Below are 18,992 nucleotides of genomic sequence, written 5' to 3' on the forward strand. Positions count from 1 at the left end.
TACTAAGCACTCTGGAGACTTCAATACAACAGAGTTAGCCGCACATTCCCAGCCCACAACAATCAGTATTTCCTGAGTGTTGTACCAGGCGCTTGGGAGAGTATGACAGAGTTGGTAGATATGATTCCTGTCCTCAAGGGACTTACAATTCTAGCAAGGCAGAGCACCTTTTTTGGCTAGTACTAGGGCGGGATGGTAGTCAAAATCTCTGCTCTGCATTCAAATGCCCCTAGGGAAAAAGAAGGAATAGTACACAAAAAGACACCATGCATATTTCCCACCTTTAGAAACCAGGAACCATAATCAATTTGTAAAATAACTTCACTTTTAATCTTCAAGTATATCAAACACGGCAAGTCCACCCACCTCTTTTAAAAGTGCAATAAGGGGGGTCATAATGTCCTTGGTAACCATATCATCACAAACTTCAAACCCTCCGCAGGCACTGAGGTTTCTACATGAGGAATAAAGAAGCAATATTATGTCCCACTCTCTGATAATAATAATAATAATGTTGGTATTTGTTAAGCGCTTACTATGTGCAAAGCACTGTTCTAAGCGCTGGGGGGGATACAAGGTGATCAGGCTGTCCCACATGGGGCTCACAGTCTTAATCCCTATTTTACAGATGGGGTAACTGAGGCTCAGAGAAGCTAAATGACTTGCCCAAGGTCACACAGCAGACATGTGGCAGAGCCGGGATTCGAACCCATGACCTCCGACTCCAAAGCCCGGGCTCTTTCCACCGAGCCACGCTGCTTCTGTATCTCTGATCAGATGTTATAGTCTAAGTAGAAACATATACAACCTAAGCAAGGGTTTGCTATCCTTAACTTGGTACGGAAGGGGGGCACTATACATTAATCCATCCCTTAGGATGAATTGGGGGAGTGGGTACCACTAAATACCATCATTATTAGGGACTGTCTCTATATATTGCCAATTTGTACTTCCCAAGCACTTAGTACAATGCTCTGCACATAGTAAGCGCTCAATAAATACGATTGATGATGATGATGATTATTACTATTATTACCAGGCACTGTACTGAGCGCTGAGGCAGATACAGGGTAATCAGGTTGGACACAGGCCAACAGAGTTGGGAAAGGGACTGTGTCCAACCTGATTAGCCTTTACCTACAGCGTGGCTCAGTGGAAAGAGCACAGGCTTGGGAGTCAGAGGTCATGGGCTCAAATCCCGGTTCCGCTACTTGTCTGCTGTGTGACTCTGGGCAAGTCATTTCACTTCTCTGTGCCTCAGTTACCGCATCTGTAAAATGGGGATGAAGACTCTGGGCGCCACTTGGGACAATCTGATTACTTTGTATCTACCACAGTGCTTGGCACATAGTAAGCGCTTAACAATTGCCATAATTATTATTATAGTGCTCTGCTCACAGTAAGCGCTCAATAAATACAATGGCATGAATGAATGTGTTCTTATTATTAAGAGTTCATTCATGTTATCGTATTTACTGAGCACTGACTGGGTGCAGAGCACTGTACATGGCCTAATAGCAAGAGCACGGGCTTGAGAGTCAGAGGACGTGGGTTCTAATTTCGGCTCTGCCACTTGTCTGCTGTGTGACCCAGAGTAAGTCACTTCACTGGGCCTCAGTGATCTCATCTGTAAAATGGGGAGGAAGACTGTGAACCCCACGTGGAACAACCTGACTACCTTGTATCCACACCAGCGCTTACAACAGTGCTTGGCACATAGTAAGCGCTTAACAAACGCCATCATTATTATGTTATTACTACAGCTTTCAGCACACAGTAAGTGCTCAATAAATATGGTGGCATGAATGAATGCGTCATCCTTATTATTATATTATTATCCTCATACTATTGTTATTAATATCCCAGATCTGCCAATTGTCAGCTGTGTGACTTTGGGCAAGTCACTTCACTTCTCTGGGCCTCAGTGACCTCATCTGTCAAATGGGGGTGAAGACTGTGAGCCCCCCGTAGGACAAACTGATCACCTTGTAACAACCCCAGCACTTAGAACAGTGCTTGGCACATAGTAAGCGCTTCATAAATGCCATCATTATTATTATTATTATTATTACAGCATTCTGCACACAGTGAGCATTCAATAAATACGGTGGCATGAATGAATGCGTCATCCTTGTATTATATTATTATGCCAGCTCCGCCAACTGTCAGCTGTGTGACTTTGGGCAAGTCATTTAACTTCTCTGTGCCTCAGTTACCTCATCTGTAAAATGGGGATTAAGATTGTGAGCCCCCCGTGGGACAACCTGATCCTCTTGTACCCCCCCCCCCCCCAGTGCTTAGAACGGTGCTTTGCACATAATAAGCGCTTAATAAATGCCACCACCATCATTATTGTTATTCTCTGGGCCTCAGTTCCCTCATCCGTCAAACGGGGAGGAAGGCTGTGAGCGCCCTGTGGGCCAATCTGATCAGCCAGTAACCACCCCAGCGGTGAGAGCAGTGGTTGGCCCGTAGTAAGCGCTTGATAAATGCCATTGTTATGAGAGTTATTATGAGAGTTCATTGGGGAGGGGGAGAGGGAGGAGGAGGAAGAGGCGGAGAAGGGGAAGGAGGGGGAGGAGAGGGAGGAGGGGGAGGAGAGGGAGGAGGGAGAGGAGGGAGAGGAGGGAGAGGAGGGGAAGGAAGGAGGGGAAGGAAGGAGGGGGGGAAGGAGGGGGGAGGAGGAAGGGAAGGGGGGAGGGGGGAGGAGGGGGGGAGGAAAGGAAGGAAAGGGAGGAGGAAGGGGAGGAGGGGGAGGAAGGGGAGGAAGGGGAGGAGGGGGAGGAGGAGGAGGAGGGAGAGGAGGGGGAGGAGGAGGGTGAGGAAGGGGGAGGAGGAGGGGGGGAAAGATGGGGAAGAGGGGGAGGAAGGGGAGGAGGGGGAGGAGGGGGAGGAAGGGGAAGGAGGGGGAGGATGATGGGGAGGGGGAGGAGGCGGGGGAGGAAGAGGAGGCGGGGGAGGAAGAGGAGGCGGGGGAGGAAGAGGAGGCGGGGGAGGAAGAGGGGGAGGAAGAGGGGGAGGAAGAGGGGGAGGAGGAGGGGGGAAGAGGGGGAGGAGGAGGGGGGAAGAGGGGGAGGAGGAGGAGGGGGAGGGGGAAGAGGGGGATGGGGAAGAGGGGGAGGAGGAGGAGGAAGGAGGTGAGGAGGGGGAGGAGAGGGGGAGGAGGAGGAGGAAGGGGGGGGTGGAGGGGGAGGAGGGGGGGGAGGAGGAGGGGGGAGGAGGGGGGTAGGAGGAGGGGGAGGAGGGGGGGAGGAGCGGGGGAGGAGGAGGGGGAAGAGGGGGAGGAGGAGGGGGAGGAGGGGGAGGAGGAGGGGAAGGAGGAGTCGGGGGAGGAAGGACTCACCGTAGCGCGCCGGCGGCGGTCTCGCGGACGCGCAGTCCGGGGTCGAGCAGCAGGGGCCCGAGCCTGCGCACTGCGTCCCGCCGGGTCAGGGCCGGGAGCGCGGGACGCTGCTGCACCAGCCGAGACAGGCCCGCGCAGGCGCACTCCCGGACCTCGGCGCTCGGGTGCTGCAGCTGGGCGGGCGGACGCGCGCGCGCGGGCGCACACCCGGTGACAGACAGACAGACAGACAGACGGAGAGAGAGAGACAGAAGCGGGACGTCAGCGGGGCGCGCGGGACACGCGCGCATGCGCCCGAGGGACCGTTCGTTCAATCGTATTTATGGAGCTTTTACTGTGGACAGAGCCCTGGACTGAGCGCTTGGGAAGGACAATTCGGCAACATATTCATTCATATTCACTGAGCTCTTACTGTGGGCAGGGCACTATACTAAGCGCTTCTATTTGTTCTGACGACTTGACACCTGTCATTCATTCATTTCATTCGTAAGAGGAGCAGCATGGCGCATTTCATTCATTCATTCATAAGAGAAGCAGCGTGGCGCAGTGGAAAGAGCTCGGGCTTTGGAGTCAGAGGTCATGGGTTCAAATCCCGGCTCCACCAATTGTCAGCTGTGTGACTTTGGGCAAGTCACTTCACTTCTCTGGGCCTCAGTTACCTCATCTGTAAAATTCATTCATTCAATCGCATTTATTGAGCACTTAACCGTGTGCAGAGCACTGTACTAAGCGCTTGGGAAGTACAAGTTGGCAACATATAGAGAAGGTCCCTACCCAACAGTGGGCTCACAGTCTAGAAGGGGGAGACAGAGAACAAAACAAAACATATTAACAGAATAAAATAAATAGAATAAATATGTACAAGTAAAATAAATAAATAACTAGAGTACTAAATACGTACAAACATATATACATATATACAGGTGCTGTGGGGAAGGGAAGGAGGTAAGGCAGGGGTGATGGAGGGGGGAGGAGGGGGAGAGGAAGGAGGGGGCTCAGTCTGGGAAGGCCTCCTGGAGGAGGTGAGCTCTCACCTGGGGATTAAGATTGTGAGCCCCCCTCATGGGACAACCTGATCACCTTGTAACCTCCCCAGCGCTTAGACAGTGCTTTGCACATTGTAAGCGCTTAATAAATGCCATCATTATTATTATTCATTCATTCAATCCTCCTCCAGGAGGCCTTCCCAGACTGAGCCCCCTCCTTCCTCTCTCCCTACTCCCCTCCCCCCCTGCCTTACCTCCTTCCCCTCCCCAAAGCACCTGTATATATGTTTGTACATATTTATTACTCTATTTTATTTTGTTAATATGTTTTGTTTTGTTGTCTGTCTCCCCCTTCTAGACTGTGAGGCCGCTCTCGGGTAGGGACCGTCTCTATATGTTGCCGACTTGTACTTCCCAAGCGCTTAGTACAGTGCTGTGCACACAGTAAGCGCTCAATAAATACCATTCATTCAATTCATTCAATCGTATTTATTGAGCACTTACTGTGTGCACAGCACTGTACTAAGCGCTTGGGAAGTACAAGTCGGCAACATATAGAGACGGTCCCTACCCGACAGCGGGCTCACAGTCTAGTCACTTCATTCATTCATTCAATCGTATTTATTGAGCAGTTACTGTGTGTAGAGCACTGTACTAAGCGCTTGGAAAGTACAAGTTGGCAACATACAGAGATGGTCCCTACCCAACAGTGGGCTCACAGTCTAGAAGGGGGAGACAGAGAACAAAACAAACATGTTAACAAAATAAGATAAATAGAATAAATGTGTACAAATAAAATAGAGTACTAAATACGTACAAACATATATACATATATACAGGTGTTGTGGGGAAGGGAAGGAGGTAAGGCGGGGGAGATGGAGAGGGAGAGGAGGGGGAGAGAAAGGAGGGGGCTCAGTCTGGGAAGGCCTCCTAAGTGCAAGCTGGCAACATATAGAGACGGGCCCTACCCAACAGTGGGCACACAGTCTATAAGGGGGACACAGAAAACAAAACATGTTAACAAAATAAAATAAATAAATAAAAATATGTACAAATAAAATAGAGTAATAAATACGTACAAACATATATACAGGTGTTGTGGGGAAGGGAAGGAGGTAAGGCGGGGGAGATGGAGAGGGAGAGGAGGGGGAGAGAAAGGAGGGGGCTCAGTCTGGGAAGGCCTCCTAAGTGCAAGCTGGCAACATATAGAGACGGGCCCTACCCAACAGTGGGCTCACAGTCTATAAGGGGGACACAGAAAACAAAACATGTTAACAAAATAAAATAAATAAATAAAAATATGTACAAATAAAATAAATAGAGTAATAAATACGTACAAACATATATACAGGTGCTGTGGGGAGAGGAAGGAGGGGGCTCAGTCTGGGAACTCTCTTCTCCGGGCCTCAGTGCCCTCATCTGTAAAATGGGGCTGAAGCCTGTGAGCCCACTGTTGGGTAGCGACTGTCTCTACATGTTGCCAACTTGTACTTCCCAAGCGCTTAGTCCAGTGCTCTGCACACAGTAAGCGCTCAATAAATACGATTGATTGATCAACCTGTCACCTCCCCAGGGCTCAATAAATGCCATCGTTATTAGTAGTAATCGAGACTGTGAGCCCGCTGTTGGGTAGGGGCCGTCCTATACGTTGCCAACTTGTACTTCCCAAGCGCTCAGTCCAGCGCTCTGCACACAGTGAGCGCTCAATAAATACGATTGAATGAATGAATGAATGATGAAGAGGGGAGAAGGGCGAGGACGCGCATGCGCACGCCCCCCCCTCAGCGGCTCAGCGTCGGCGGGGGTTGGAGCTTCACCTTGTCCAGCAGCTCGTCCGCCGGCGCGTCTTCCTGGCCGTCCTCGGCCGGAGCCTCCCGCTCTCCGGCCGCCGCCGCCGCGCACTCGCCCGTGGGGGAGAATTGCGGCCGCCGGAACCGCTTCGTTCGGCTCTTGCCCATGGCGGCCGGGGCGGGGCGGCCCCGGGGACCCGGCGCGGAGGGCACGACCGACGCTGAGGCGATTCGGGCTGCAGCAGCCCCCGCCGCCGAGACCGACACGAGGTCGGAGTGCGCAGGCGCGGAGAGGGCCCCCCCCCCGCGGAGTGCGCAGGCGCGGAGAGGCGCACCCCCCTCCCCCGGAGTGCGCAGGCGCGGAGAGGGGGCCCCGCAGTGCGCAGGCGCGGAGGCCGCTCCCGGGACGGAGGAGACCCAGAGACCCGCCCGCAGCATTCATTCATTCATTCATTCATTCATTCATTCATTCAATCGTATTTATTGAGCGCTTACCGCGTGCAGAGCACTGTACTAAGCGCTTGGGAAGTCCAAGTCGGCAACATGTAGAGACGGCCCCTACCCAACAGCGGGCCCACAGTCTAGAAGGGGGAGACAGAGACCAAAATAATAATAATAATGACATTTATTAAGCGCTTACTATGTGCAAAGCACTGTTCTGAGCGCTGGGGAGGTTACAGGGTGATCAGGTTGCCCCACGGGGGGCCTCACAGTCTTAGTCCCCATTTTACAGATGAGGGAACTGAGGCCCAGAGGAGTGAAGCGACTTGCCCAAAGTCACACAGCCGACAATTGGCGGAGCCGGGGTTTGAAAACAAAACAAACGAAACAAAACATATTAACAAAATAAAATAAATAGAATAAATATGTACAAATAAAATAAATGAATCGAGTAATAAATACCTACAAACATACGTACATATATACAGGTGCTGTGGGGAGGGGAAGGAGGGGGCTCAGTCTGGGAAGGCCTCCTGGAGGAGGTGAGCTCTCAGTAGGGCCTCGACTGCAGCAGGTCTTTCACTTGCGCCCTCGGCGATCCTGAAAAGTGTGGCCACACTGACTGTTTGCAGCCGAAATGGGAGCTTCATGATAATAACAATAATGATGGTATTTCTTCGGCGTGAAAAGTGAGGCCAGGCTGACTTTCTGCAGCCCAAATTGGAGCTTCATAATCATCATAATGTGTGTGCTTTGCACACAGTAAGCGCTCAATAAATACGATTGATTGATTGATAATAATGATGATGATGATGGTATTAAGCGAGAAGAGTGTGGCCAGGATGGCTTTTTGCAGCCGAATTTGGAGCTTCATAATCATCATAATAATGATGATGATGATGGTACTAAGCGTGAAAAGTGTGGCCAGGCTGACTTTTTGAAGCCGAAATTGGAGCTTCATAATCATAATAATAATAATGATGATGATGATGGTATTAAACGTGAAAACTCTGGCCAGACTGACTTTTTGCAGATGAAATTTGAGCATAATGATAATAATAATGATATTTATTAGGCATGAAACGTTTCCAGACTGACTTTTTGGAGCCGAAATTTGAGCTTAATAATAATAGTAATAATAATCAATCAATCAATCAATCGTATTTATTGAGCACTTACTGTGTACAGAGCACTGTACTAAGCGCTTGGGAAGTACAAGTTGGCAACATATACAGACAGTCCCTACCCAACAGTGGGCTCACAGTCTAGAAGGGGGAGACAGAGAAAAAAAACAAAACATATTAACAAAATAAAATAAATAGAATAGATATGTACAAGTAAAATAAATAAATAAATAGGGTAATACATACGTACAAACATATATACATATGTACAGGTGCTGTGGGGAAGGGAAGGAGGTAAGGTGGGGATGGAGAGGGGGAGGGAGAAAGAAGGTAATCAGGTTGCCCCACATGGGGCTCCCAGTCTTAATTTCCATTTTACAGATGAGGTTAACTGAGGCACAAAGAAGTTAAGTGACTTGCCCAAGGTCACACAGCAGACAAGGGGGGGAGTCGGGATTAGAACCCATATCCTCTGACTCCCAACCCCAAGCTCTTGCCACTAGGCCAGGCTGCTTCTCTTAGAGATGTTTGCAATGACTCCTGCGCACACCCCAGTTAGGGGTGCATCCCGAGAGAAGATTAGCTGAGAAGCAGAGTGGCCTAGTGGCACGCGCATGGGATTGGGAGCCAGAACGCCTGGGTTACCCCTGTGCTTGGCTCAGAGTAAGCACTTAGCAAATAATAATTATCCTGGCTCTGACACTTGCCTGATGTGTGTGACCTTAGGCAAGTCACTTTCAGGGCCTCTCTTTCCTTGGGCTTGGCACAGAATAAGCACTTAATATATGGGCAGGGAATGATCTATTCACTGTTGTACTCTCCCAAGTGCTTAGTTCAGGGCACTGCATACAGAAGGGGCTCAATAAATTCCATCGATTGATCACAATTATTAGGTCTCTGCCCAAGGGTTCACATCTCCCCTGAGAAATTCTTTCTCCCCGAGCACGGGATGCTCTGATTCTTATCTTCACTCCCTTCACCCAAGTCTGACCCTGCTCTGATCCTTTGTCTTCACTCTCTTCACCCCACTCTGACCCTTTTCGGGCTCCCCTCAAACCCATACATGCTGGAAGTTGACAGGTCTGTTCTCTGCCATGGAGAAATGACACCATTTTCTTCGGCAAGAACCAGGTTTCCTCCTCACTCACTTTACCCCCTCAGAGTCTGGTACCAACATTTGAATTCTATGTTTGGAAAAGGTCATGGGTTCTAATCCCAATCCTCCACTCATCTGCTATGAGACTTTGGGCAAGTCACTTCACTTCTCTGTGCCTCAGTTCCCTCATCTGAAAAATGAGGATTGACACTGTGAGCCCCATGTGGGACAAAGGACTGTATCCAACCTGATTTGTTTGCATTCATCCCAGCGCTTAGTACAGTGCCTGGCACAAAGTAAGCGCTTAACAAAAACCACTATTATTAAGTACCTGGGGACTGTTGGTTCCCATCATTCTCCAGTCTTCTTACTCACTCCTTCTCTGTAACTTTCCTCTTGGAAGTCTCCTGGTGTCTGATCCGTGGTGAGTTGGTTGTCCTCTCCCCTGTTTCCCATGATGGTTTTCCCCAGCTCTAACATTTACCCTAGATCTCTTATATTAGATCATTATTTTAAAACATTTCCTCGCTCCTTTACTCCATCAGAAGATCCAACCGAAGTAGAATTCCCAACCATGGGTGTCGTCTTCTTATTCCAGAAGCCTCAGAGTACCAGTAGAAATATTTAAAAACCCATTAAGTGTATTCCAAATGAATCGATTTCTTCCACTGGAGTCTTTTCTTGGCTCTTTGCAGATGTGGACTTTCACATCCTTCTTGCTCACTCCTCCCGAGTAAACCGCAGAGCCCCATCTCCCTCCTGAATTTCAGGAATGACGGGGAACTTCTGGCTCCCAGTGTGAGAGGTTGTACCTTGGAGCGCCCTGCCCAGCTCAACATGTCAGGACAAGTTTTAGGTCACCTTTCAGATTGGAGACACCCCAGACCCCGGGCTCAAATGAAATGTGAGCTTAACAACAAGCGTACCTCTGTCCTCTGCTCCTGCACAATCTCACTTTTTCCCATCCAGAGTTAAAGCGACTTGGAACCAACCCTTTCCTTCGTTTATTAGCCTTTAATGTTTTCAATCCATTTCAGAATGGTAAATCCTGTTCTGCCTAGCCAGGGATTTTAAATTCTTTTAGGAGGGCTGAAGAAAGTGTCCTCTGCACCCAAGAATGCATTTAATAAATAGTATCACTATTATGATTACTACACTATTCCTAGTGCTAAAATTCATGTCGATGGGAGTAATGATAGTAATAATTATGGTATTTGTTAAGTGCTTGCTGCGTGCCAGGTACTGTACTAAGCTGTGGGGTGGATACGAGCAAATGGGGTTGGACGCAGTCCCTGTCCCACATGGAGCTCAGGGAGTAGGAGAGCCTATTGTCAGTCGTAATTTGGGGGAAGCTTGTGTTTGGTTCAGTGGAAAGAGCAAAATTCTGGGAACCAGGATACCTGGGCTCTGGTCTGCGTTCCGTTCATAGCTGGCTAATATGAACAAAGACCAGAAGTGTGGCCTAGTGGGAAGAACAGCACTCAGGAATCCATTCAATCAGTTATGGTCTCCTAGGGGAGGTAGGATTTCAGAAGGATTAATTCATTCAGTGATATTTATTGAGCGCTTACTGTGTGCACAGCACTGTACTAAGTGCTTGGGAGAGTACATGGCTAATGTGAACAAAGACCAGAAGTGTGGCCTAGTGGGAAGAGCAGCACTCAGGAATCCATTCAATCAGTTATGGTCTCCTAGGGGAGGTAAGATTTCAGAAGGGTTCATTCATTCAGTAGTATTTATTGAGTGCTTACTGTGTGCACAGCACTGTACTAAGCGCTTGGGAGAGTAGAGTACAAGAATAAACAGACATATTCCCTGCCTGCAGTGACCTTACAGTCTGGCCTGGGGGGGAGGCAGACATTATCCTAAATAAATAAATGATTAATATGTACATAATACATAATGATTATGGTATTTGTTAAGTGCTTACTATGTGCCAAGCACTGTTCTAAGCACTGGGGGAATCAAGGTGATCAGGTTGTCCCACGTGGGGCTCACAGTCTTCATCCTCATTTTACAGATGAGGTAACAGGCACAGAGAAGTGAAGTGCCTTATCCAAAGTCACACGGCTGACAAGTGGCGGAGCCAGGATTAGAACCCATGACATCTGACTCCCAACCCTGGGCTCTTTCCACTGAGGCGTGCTGCTTCTCAAGATGTCAGATTCATTCATTCATTCAATCATATTTATTGAGCGCTTACTGTGTGCAGAGCACTGTACTAACTGCTTGGGAAGTACAAGTTGGCAACATATAGAGACAGTCCCTACCCAACAGTGGGCTCACAGTCTAGAAGAGACTTTGATGAGACTGTGATGAGATGGACTGTAAACTCATTATGGGCAGGGAAAGTATCTGCTAATTCTGTTGTATTGTACCCTCCCAAGCGCTTAATATAGTGCTTTGCACCTAGTAAACACTTAATAAATACGATTGATTGGTTAATTGAGAGAGCTGTGGTCTGGCTGATGTGAAGGAGGAGGGGGTTTCTGCCAGGTGGAAGGATGAGATGAATTCCAAAACTGCAGCCTTCCTAATAATAATAATAATAATGGCATTTGTTAAGCGCTTACTATATGCAAAGCACTGGTTCTAAGCGCTGGGGAGGTTACAAGGTGATCAGGTTGTCCCACAGGGGGCTCACAGTTTTAATCCCTATTTTACAGATGAGGTAACTGAGGCACAGAGAAGTTAAGTGACTTGCCCAAAGTCACACAGCTGACAGTTGGCGGAGCCGGGATTTGAACCCATGACCTCTGACTCCAAAGCCCGTGCTCTTTCCGCTGAGCCACGCTGCTTTTTCCTGTGATCCAGTCAGCCCCCTTCCTTGGGCTGAAGGCGCCAGGGCTCTCCAAGTTTCTGGCCTTCCCAGACAGATCCTGAGACTTTGCCGAAAGGTTTCAGGCTGAGCCCCAGAGAGTTTTTTTCCTTCTTTTTCCTGTGGCTCCTACCTAGGGCTACAAAGAGTCCCACAGAGGCAGAAAAGGGACAGCGACCATCACTCTATTTCATTAAGCAGCTCCTGGTTGGTAAGCACCTCCAGACCGTAAGCTTGTTGTGAGCAGGGAATGTGTCTGTTACGTTGTTGCACTGTACTCTCCCAAGCACTAAGTACAGTGCTTTGCACACAGTAAGCGCTCAGTAAATACCACTGAATGAATGAATGAAGCACGGGTGCCCCAAAGCAGAGATGTTTGCGGAGTTACAACTCCTTCCAAAATGAAAAGTCAGCTTTTGCTTTTCAGATTCCACCCTTTGAAAACATAATTGAAAACATGAAGCTCGCCTTTGAGAAGGTCAGATCGCTTGTAGTGGTCCCCTAATCACCGCTGTTAGTCCTTGGGAGGATGCTCTGCACATAGTAAGTGCTTAATAAACGCCATTATTATTATTATTATTACAATAGAAGCAAGACACCTGGGAGTCGGAAGACCTGGGTTCTTCTAATCCAGGCTCAGCCACTTGCCTCTGTCACTGAACTTTCTCCCTCCTACTTAGACTGTGAGCTCCTTGTGGGACAGGGACTGTGCCTGAACTAATAAATTGTGTTACTTGTAAATTGCTTACTATACAATAATAATAATGGTGTTTAAGTGCTTATTATGTGCCACTCATTCATTCAACAGCCCTGTGAGCAATTTGCTGCTCTGGGCTTCCTTGGAAGGAGCAAGAGGGCGGCACTGGGGAGAATGGGGTGTGGAGAGCAAGCACAGCTTTCTCACTTTTATTCACGAAAATGGAGAAAGGGAATTAAAAAACCAAGTGCCTAAGACATCATTCATTCATTCAATCGTATTTATTGTGCGCTTACTGTGTGCAAAGTACCGTACTAAGCGCTTAGCACTGAAAGCAGTTAGAGTTTCAGGATAGACAGTTTGGCACTGTTATTAAAAACTCACTCAGATTTCTAGCAAGGGAGTATTCCCAAGCCCTTCTTTAAAATTCCACATAACCCGTTTTAGGAGGTGGTTTTAAACCCAAATTTCCTGCTGTTCCCTACTACAACATTTTCCTGCCGGAACTCAGCGTAATTCATGCATCTTTTTTAGCCCTCCCAAGAACTCCACAGCTTTCCTAGGCTGGAAAGACAATTCATTTGCTTGAAGCAGCACGGCCTTTAGAAAGAGGCTGGGTCTGGGAGTCAAAGGACCTGGGTTCTAATCATGGCTCTGCCCGTTGCTTGCTGTGTGGCCTTGGGCAAGTCGTTTAACTTCAATAAATACGATTGATTGATTGATTGATTCTCTGTGCCTCAGTTCTACCGTTCTCCCTCCTACTTAGACTGTGAGCCCCATGTGGGACAGGGACTGTGTCCAACCTAATTGTGTCTACTTCAGTGCTTAGAACAGTGTTTGACACATAGTACACACCTAATCAGTACCTTTTTTTAAAAAAAAAAGTCATCAGATTGTACTCATTAGTGGATGGGGCTACCAGATATTCCTTCTTGGGGGTTCATTCCTACATTCTAATCATAATAATGATATTTGTTAAGCACTTACTATGCACCCAAGCACTGTGCTAACTGCTGGGATACAGACAATACAATCGGATCTGAACAGTCCCTATCCAACATGGGGCTCACAGTCTAAATATTTTGTGTAACTGTTATATGTGACTTCTCCATATTATATGCATTACATACGCAGCATTATATGCTGCTGGGAAGCAGTGTGGCTCTGTGGAAAGAGCACTGGCTTGGGAGTCAGTGGTCATGGGTTTTAAACCAGGCTCTGCCGCTTATCAGCTGTGTGACTTTGGGCAAGTTACTTAACTTCTCTGTGCCTCAATTACCTCATATGTAAAATGGGGATCAAGATTGTGAGCCCCACACGGGACAACCTGATCACCCTGCATCCTCCCCAGCTCTTAGAACAGTGCTTTGCACATAGTAAGCGCTTAACAAATGCCATCATCATCATCATGAAAAGCAAGTCACACAGTTTTACAAGTTGGACTGCTTTGGTATAGTACTTAAGTCCTAAAAGAATATCACACTTTTGCCTACAAATATGAAAAAAAATTGGGCAATAAAATGAACTGCATTGCTGTTCTAATTAGCATCAAATATTTAGGGGGTGGGGAGATAACAGGAAGTAGGAAAGAAAAGGTGACCTTAATTGCAGTTTTCAACTTTTATCTCCAAACATTTTCTTTTACTAGAACAGAAGTTTGCTATGTACCATTAAGTTCATAACCTTAAGGAAAATATAAAATGATTGAAGATGTACAAAGAAAGATTCTATAGATATGGAATTTAAGAAATCTATGTGGGAAGTAGGGAGTATTCACCCCTAAGAAAAAAAGCCCAAAGGAAAACATGAAATATAACCACTTACAAATCTTTCAGTCTGTGGAACTCCACTAGGAGAGTTGGAACACTAATTTTGTTTTCAAAGAATTTTACCAATATCAGTTATTTTCTGTAAAAATTATTGTTCTAGATTTTTAAAAATGCATATATTTCCTAGGTGAACATACAGATTGGATACATATAGAATAAACCAAATTTTCAGCAACAAAAAAATTCTACAAATGGCAAGTCCTCTAAAATGAAAACTAGTAAATGAGGGGTTGGCTTTAAAATAATTTATTCCAGAAAATTCTACAATCCAGTCTTTTCTGCTACAACATTTAGTTTTGTTCTTGAAGACTTTTGTGTAATGGGAAAATCACATTATAACAACCATTGAGTCAGTGGTAATGAATGATTTGGGGGAAGATGGTTTGAAGATAACACCATGACTGACATTTTTCCATATAAATTCTATTATTGGTATGACTGCCTCAATTAGAATGCTTTTCATCTTTACCGCTCGTTGTTTGTTAAAGAGTAAAGTTGTCAAAACACAAACAATACTGTACAGTTGAGTAGAGTGGAGGCAGAGTCTAGGAAGAGTAAGAGCATCCCTTGACTGATTTTTTTTTACTACAAAATGTGTGAACCTGAATTTGCACTGAATTGTGGCAAAACAGGTAGGGAAGAGGGAAGAAGCAGCATGGCCTAGTGGACAGAACGTGGGACTGGGAGTCAGGCCCTGGGTTCTAATCCTGGTTCTGCCACTTGTCTGCTGTGTGACCTTGGGCAAGTCACTTCACTTCTCTGTGCCTGTTACCTCACCTGTAAAATAGGGATTAAGACTGGGAACCCCATGTGAGACAGGGTCTGTGTCCAACCCAATTTACCTGTATCCACCCCAGTACTTAGTACAGTGCCTGGCACATAGTAAGCACTTAACAAATGCTCTTATTATTAAGAAGGTATTTTGTGTATTACAAATTTGCCCTTGTCCTTTACACTGTTTTAATGTTTTCGTGTTTCATTGCTCCTTTAAGTGTCCATCTCCAGTCTTCCCCACTTTCTATATTCATAGATTGTGAACTCTTCCAGGGGCAGGTCTAATTCCCACCTGTATACTCTTGCCCAGTGCTTAGGACAGTGCTCTGCACAAAGTAAGTGCTTAATAAATACTATTATAACTACTACCTCAATTCACCCATCCTAATATAATCAGTTTGTGTAAGGAAAATGTGTTATAGAACTGACTGTACACCCAGCGTGGATGAGTTGAGAAAGAGGAATCTACTGCTACGCAAAGAATAAAAGAGTAGAAAAAGAAATTTAGACAAATAAAGATGAGGCACAATAAATGTTACCAAGGAAGGCCTTTAATGTTTTTAAAAAAAGACAAGAAAAAAAAGAGTGCTCACCATAGCAATTTCACCAGTAGGGTCTCTCCGCCCACCCCCAATCAAGACCATGTAATGCTACATAATTATTCCCCAAGTCCAATTTAATTAAAACCAGGATAAAGGATTTATTTGTGAATCCATCCAATTTAGCAGAAAAGCAGTTAACAAACATTGAGGCATAGTTGAAGCAACCACTTGAGGGATCAGAAAATAAATCAATAGCCAAAAATGAGAAGATTCTCGCTAAACAAATATTCCCTGCAAACCTTCCTGATAAAATCCAGGAAAGAGGCAGTCATCTTTTAAGGCTTAGTTAACTGTTCTGTAGGGGGGGAAGAAGGGGAGGTGAGTTGAATTTCAGGATAATGAGAAACAAAAACATAGTCTGTGCCGTAAGTGGGTTTGATCTACCGTTTACTCAGTCTGGGAATCTACTTTCCACTTTTGGCAACAGGATGCTTGGAGGAACAGTGAAATGATTCATTGCCCTTTTGGACATCAGTCTTTATGGTTACAGATGGACTATTTAGATGAGCACTGTACTAAGCGCTTGGGAAGTACAAGTTGGCAATATATAGAGACGGTCCCTACCCAACAATGGGTTCACAGCCAAATGTCTGTCTCATCCTCTAGACTATAAACTCACTATGGTCAGGGAATGTGCCTGCTAATTCTCTTATATTGTACTCTCCCAAGTGCTTAGTACAATGCTGGGCACAAAGTAAGGGCACAATAAATACCATTGATAGACTGCCATGACTTCCCCAATAAACAAGATCTCCAGAACTTGATACAGTGTTCCTGATTTAAGAGCAACAAAACATGAACTTCCTCTCCCCCTCCTCTCCCTCTCCATCCCTCCTGCCTTACCTCCTTCCCTTCCCCACAGCACCTGTATATATATATATATATATATGTTTGTACATATTTATTACTCTATTTTACTTGTACATATCTATTCTATTTATTTTATTTTGTTAATATGTTTTGTTTGGTTCTCTGTCTCCCCCTTCTAGACTGTGAGCCCACTGTTGGGTAGGGACCGTCTCTGTGTGTTGCCGACTTGTACTTCCCAAGTGCTTAGTACAGTGCTCTGCACACAGTAAGCGCTCAATAAATACGATTGAGTGATTGAACTTAGTTAATAAAGAACATTTAAAAAATCACTTTAAAGCTGTATCACTAAGAGCGGGTGGGGTCAGATGACTGGTCCTGTAAGCAGCCAGAAATTATCTTCAGGAATAGAAAAACTACAAGACCCGAGTGACCACGGGGAGGCTGTGGAGGTTGCTCATGGTAAGGCTGTGCACTCCCCTAGTTCCTCCCCAACCTGACCCGATGAGAGCCAAGAGGCACTGTGGGGGAATGGGCTAAGGGTGTGTGACCTTGGGAAAGTCACTTTACTTCTCTGTGCCTCAGTTACCTCATCTGTAAAATGGGGATTAAGACTGTGAGCCCCCTGTGGGACAGGGACTGTGTCCAACCCAATTTGCTTGTAATAATAATAATCATCAATCGTATTTATTGAGCGCTTACTATGTGCAGAGCACTGTACTAAGCGATTGGGAAGTACAAATTGGCAACATATAGAGACAGTCCCTACCCAACAGTGGGCTCACAGTCTAAAAGCGGGAGACAGAGAACAAAACCAAACATACTAACAAAATAAAATAAATAGGATAGATATGTACAAGTAAAATAAATAAATAGAGTAATAAATATGTACAAACATATATACATATATACAGGTGCTGTGGGGAAGGGAAGGAGGTAAGATGGGGGGATGGAGAGGGGGAGGAGGGGGAGAGGAAGGAAGGGGCTCAGTCTGGGAAGGCCTCCTGGAGGAGGTGAGCTCTCAGCAGGGCCTTGAATAATAATAATGATGGTATTTGTTAAGTGCTTACTGTGTCTCTATATGCTTCCAACTTGTACTTCCCAAGCGCTTAGTACAGTGCCCTGCACACAGTGAGCGCTCAATAAATACGATTGAATGAATGAATGAATGTTCTAAGCACTGGGGGGATACAGGGTGGTCAGGTTGTCCCACGTGGGGCTCACAATCTTAATCCCCATTTTACAGATGAGGTAACTGAGGCACAGAGGAGTTAAGTGACTTGCCCAAAGTCACACAGCCGATAATCGACGGAGACAGGATTAGAACCCATGACCTCTGACTCCCAAGCCCGTGCTCTTTCCACTGAGCCACGCTGCTTCTCACCCCATCCCAGCACTTAGTACACCCCAAGTACACAAGCCCACTCCAACACTTAGTACAGTGCCTGGCACTTAGTAAGTGCTTAACAAATAACACAGTTATCATTATGGAAAGAACTGATTGGAAGAATTTAGAAGCAGCGTTCTAATCAGATGGGTCAGAGTCCGTACCCCATACAAGGCTCACAGTCTGAGGGAGAGTAAGGATTGTCCTCTTGCTTTACAGATGAGGCAACTGAGGCACAGAGAGGTTAAGTGACTTGCCCAGGGTCTCACACACCTGGCAAGGGGCAGAACTGGTCTCCCTGACACCTGTCTTTCCACTAGATGACACTGTTTCTTTGAAAATATAAATACTAGGTGTAAGCTGTGCCAGGCTGAATATCTTCCAGATGTGGAGAAGCAGCGTGGCTCAGTGGAAAGAGCGCGGGCTTTGGAGTCAGAGGTCACGGGTTCAAATTCCGGCTCCTCCAATTGTCAGCTGTGTGACTTTGGGCAAGTCACTTTACTTCTCTGTGCCTCAGTTCCCTCATCTGTAAAAGGGGGATTAAGACTTTGAGCCCCCCGTGGGACAACCTGATCACCTTGTAACCATCCCAGCGCTTAGAACAGTGCTTTGCACATAGTAAGCGCTTAATAAATGCCGTTATTATTATTATTATTATTATTATTCTTGGGGATAGACCAGCTGAAAACTGGATACAAGCCACCACTCTGGAAACTGTGGTTTTGAACTATGCTGGAAGCATTAGCTGCCGATCAGAGGCTCACTCCAGAAACCTCCCCTGCCTTCAGCTCCTGATCATCTGAGAATTCTTCCCCGTAGCCTCAAAACTTTTTTTTTATGGTATTTATTAAGCAATTACTATGTGCTAGGCACTCTACTAAGTGCTGGGGTACCTCCAAGCAGCGTGGCTCAGTGGAAAGAGCGTGGGCTTGGGAGTCAGAGGTCATGGGTTCGAATCCTGGCTCCGCCACTTGTCAGCTGTGTGACTTTGGGCAAGTCACTTAACTTCTCTGGGCCTCAGTTACCTCATCCGTAAAATGGGGATTAAGACTGTGAGCCCCCTGTGGGACAACCTGATTACCTTGTATCCCCCCAGCGCTTAGAACAGTGCTTGGCACATAGTAAGCGCTTAATAAATGCCATTATTATTATTATTTACAAGCAAATCAAGTTGGACACAATCCACGTCCCACATGGGGCTTACAGTCTTAACTCCCATTTTACAGATGAGGTAACTGAAGCATAGAGAAGTAAAGTGACTTCTCCAAGGTCGCATAGCAGACAAGTGGCGGAGCCGG

The 18,992-nt window shown here is 46.5% G+C and overlaps 2 protein-coding genes across 2 annotated transcripts in view; one reads left to right on the top strand and one right to left on the bottom strand.

The window, feature by feature from the left end:
- The window catches only part of HEATR3 (HEAT repeat containing 3), a 36,236-nt gene extending 29,936 nt beyond the window's left edge, over nucleotides 1-6,300 (bottom strand). Inside the window, exons 1-3 of the mRNA XM_038753339.1 lie at nucleotides 6,147-6,300; nucleotides 3,344-3,516; nucleotides 367-454 (exon numbers count right to left, since the gene is read on the bottom strand). Coding sequence (XP_038609267.1) covers nucleotides 367-454; nucleotides 3,344-3,516; nucleotides 6,147-6,287 — 402 coding nt within the window. The 5' untranslated portion in view covers nucleotides 6,288-6,300. The remainder of the gene's footprint in view (nucleotides 1-366; nucleotides 455-3,343; nucleotides 3,517-6,146) is intronic.
- The window catches only part of NCOA5 (nuclear receptor coactivator 5), a 126,210-nt gene that overhangs the window by 66,089 nt on the left and 41,129 nt on the right, over nucleotides 1-18,992 (top strand). The window lies entirely within an intron of this gene.

This window comes from Tachyglossus aculeatus, chromosome 11 (genome assembly GCF_015852505.1).
Source record: "Tachyglossus aculeatus isolate mTacAcu1 chromosome 11, mTacAcu1.pri, whole genome shotgun sequence".
NCBI lineage: Eukaryota > Metazoa > Chordata > Mammalia > Monotremata > Tachyglossidae > Tachyglossus > Tachyglossus aculeatus.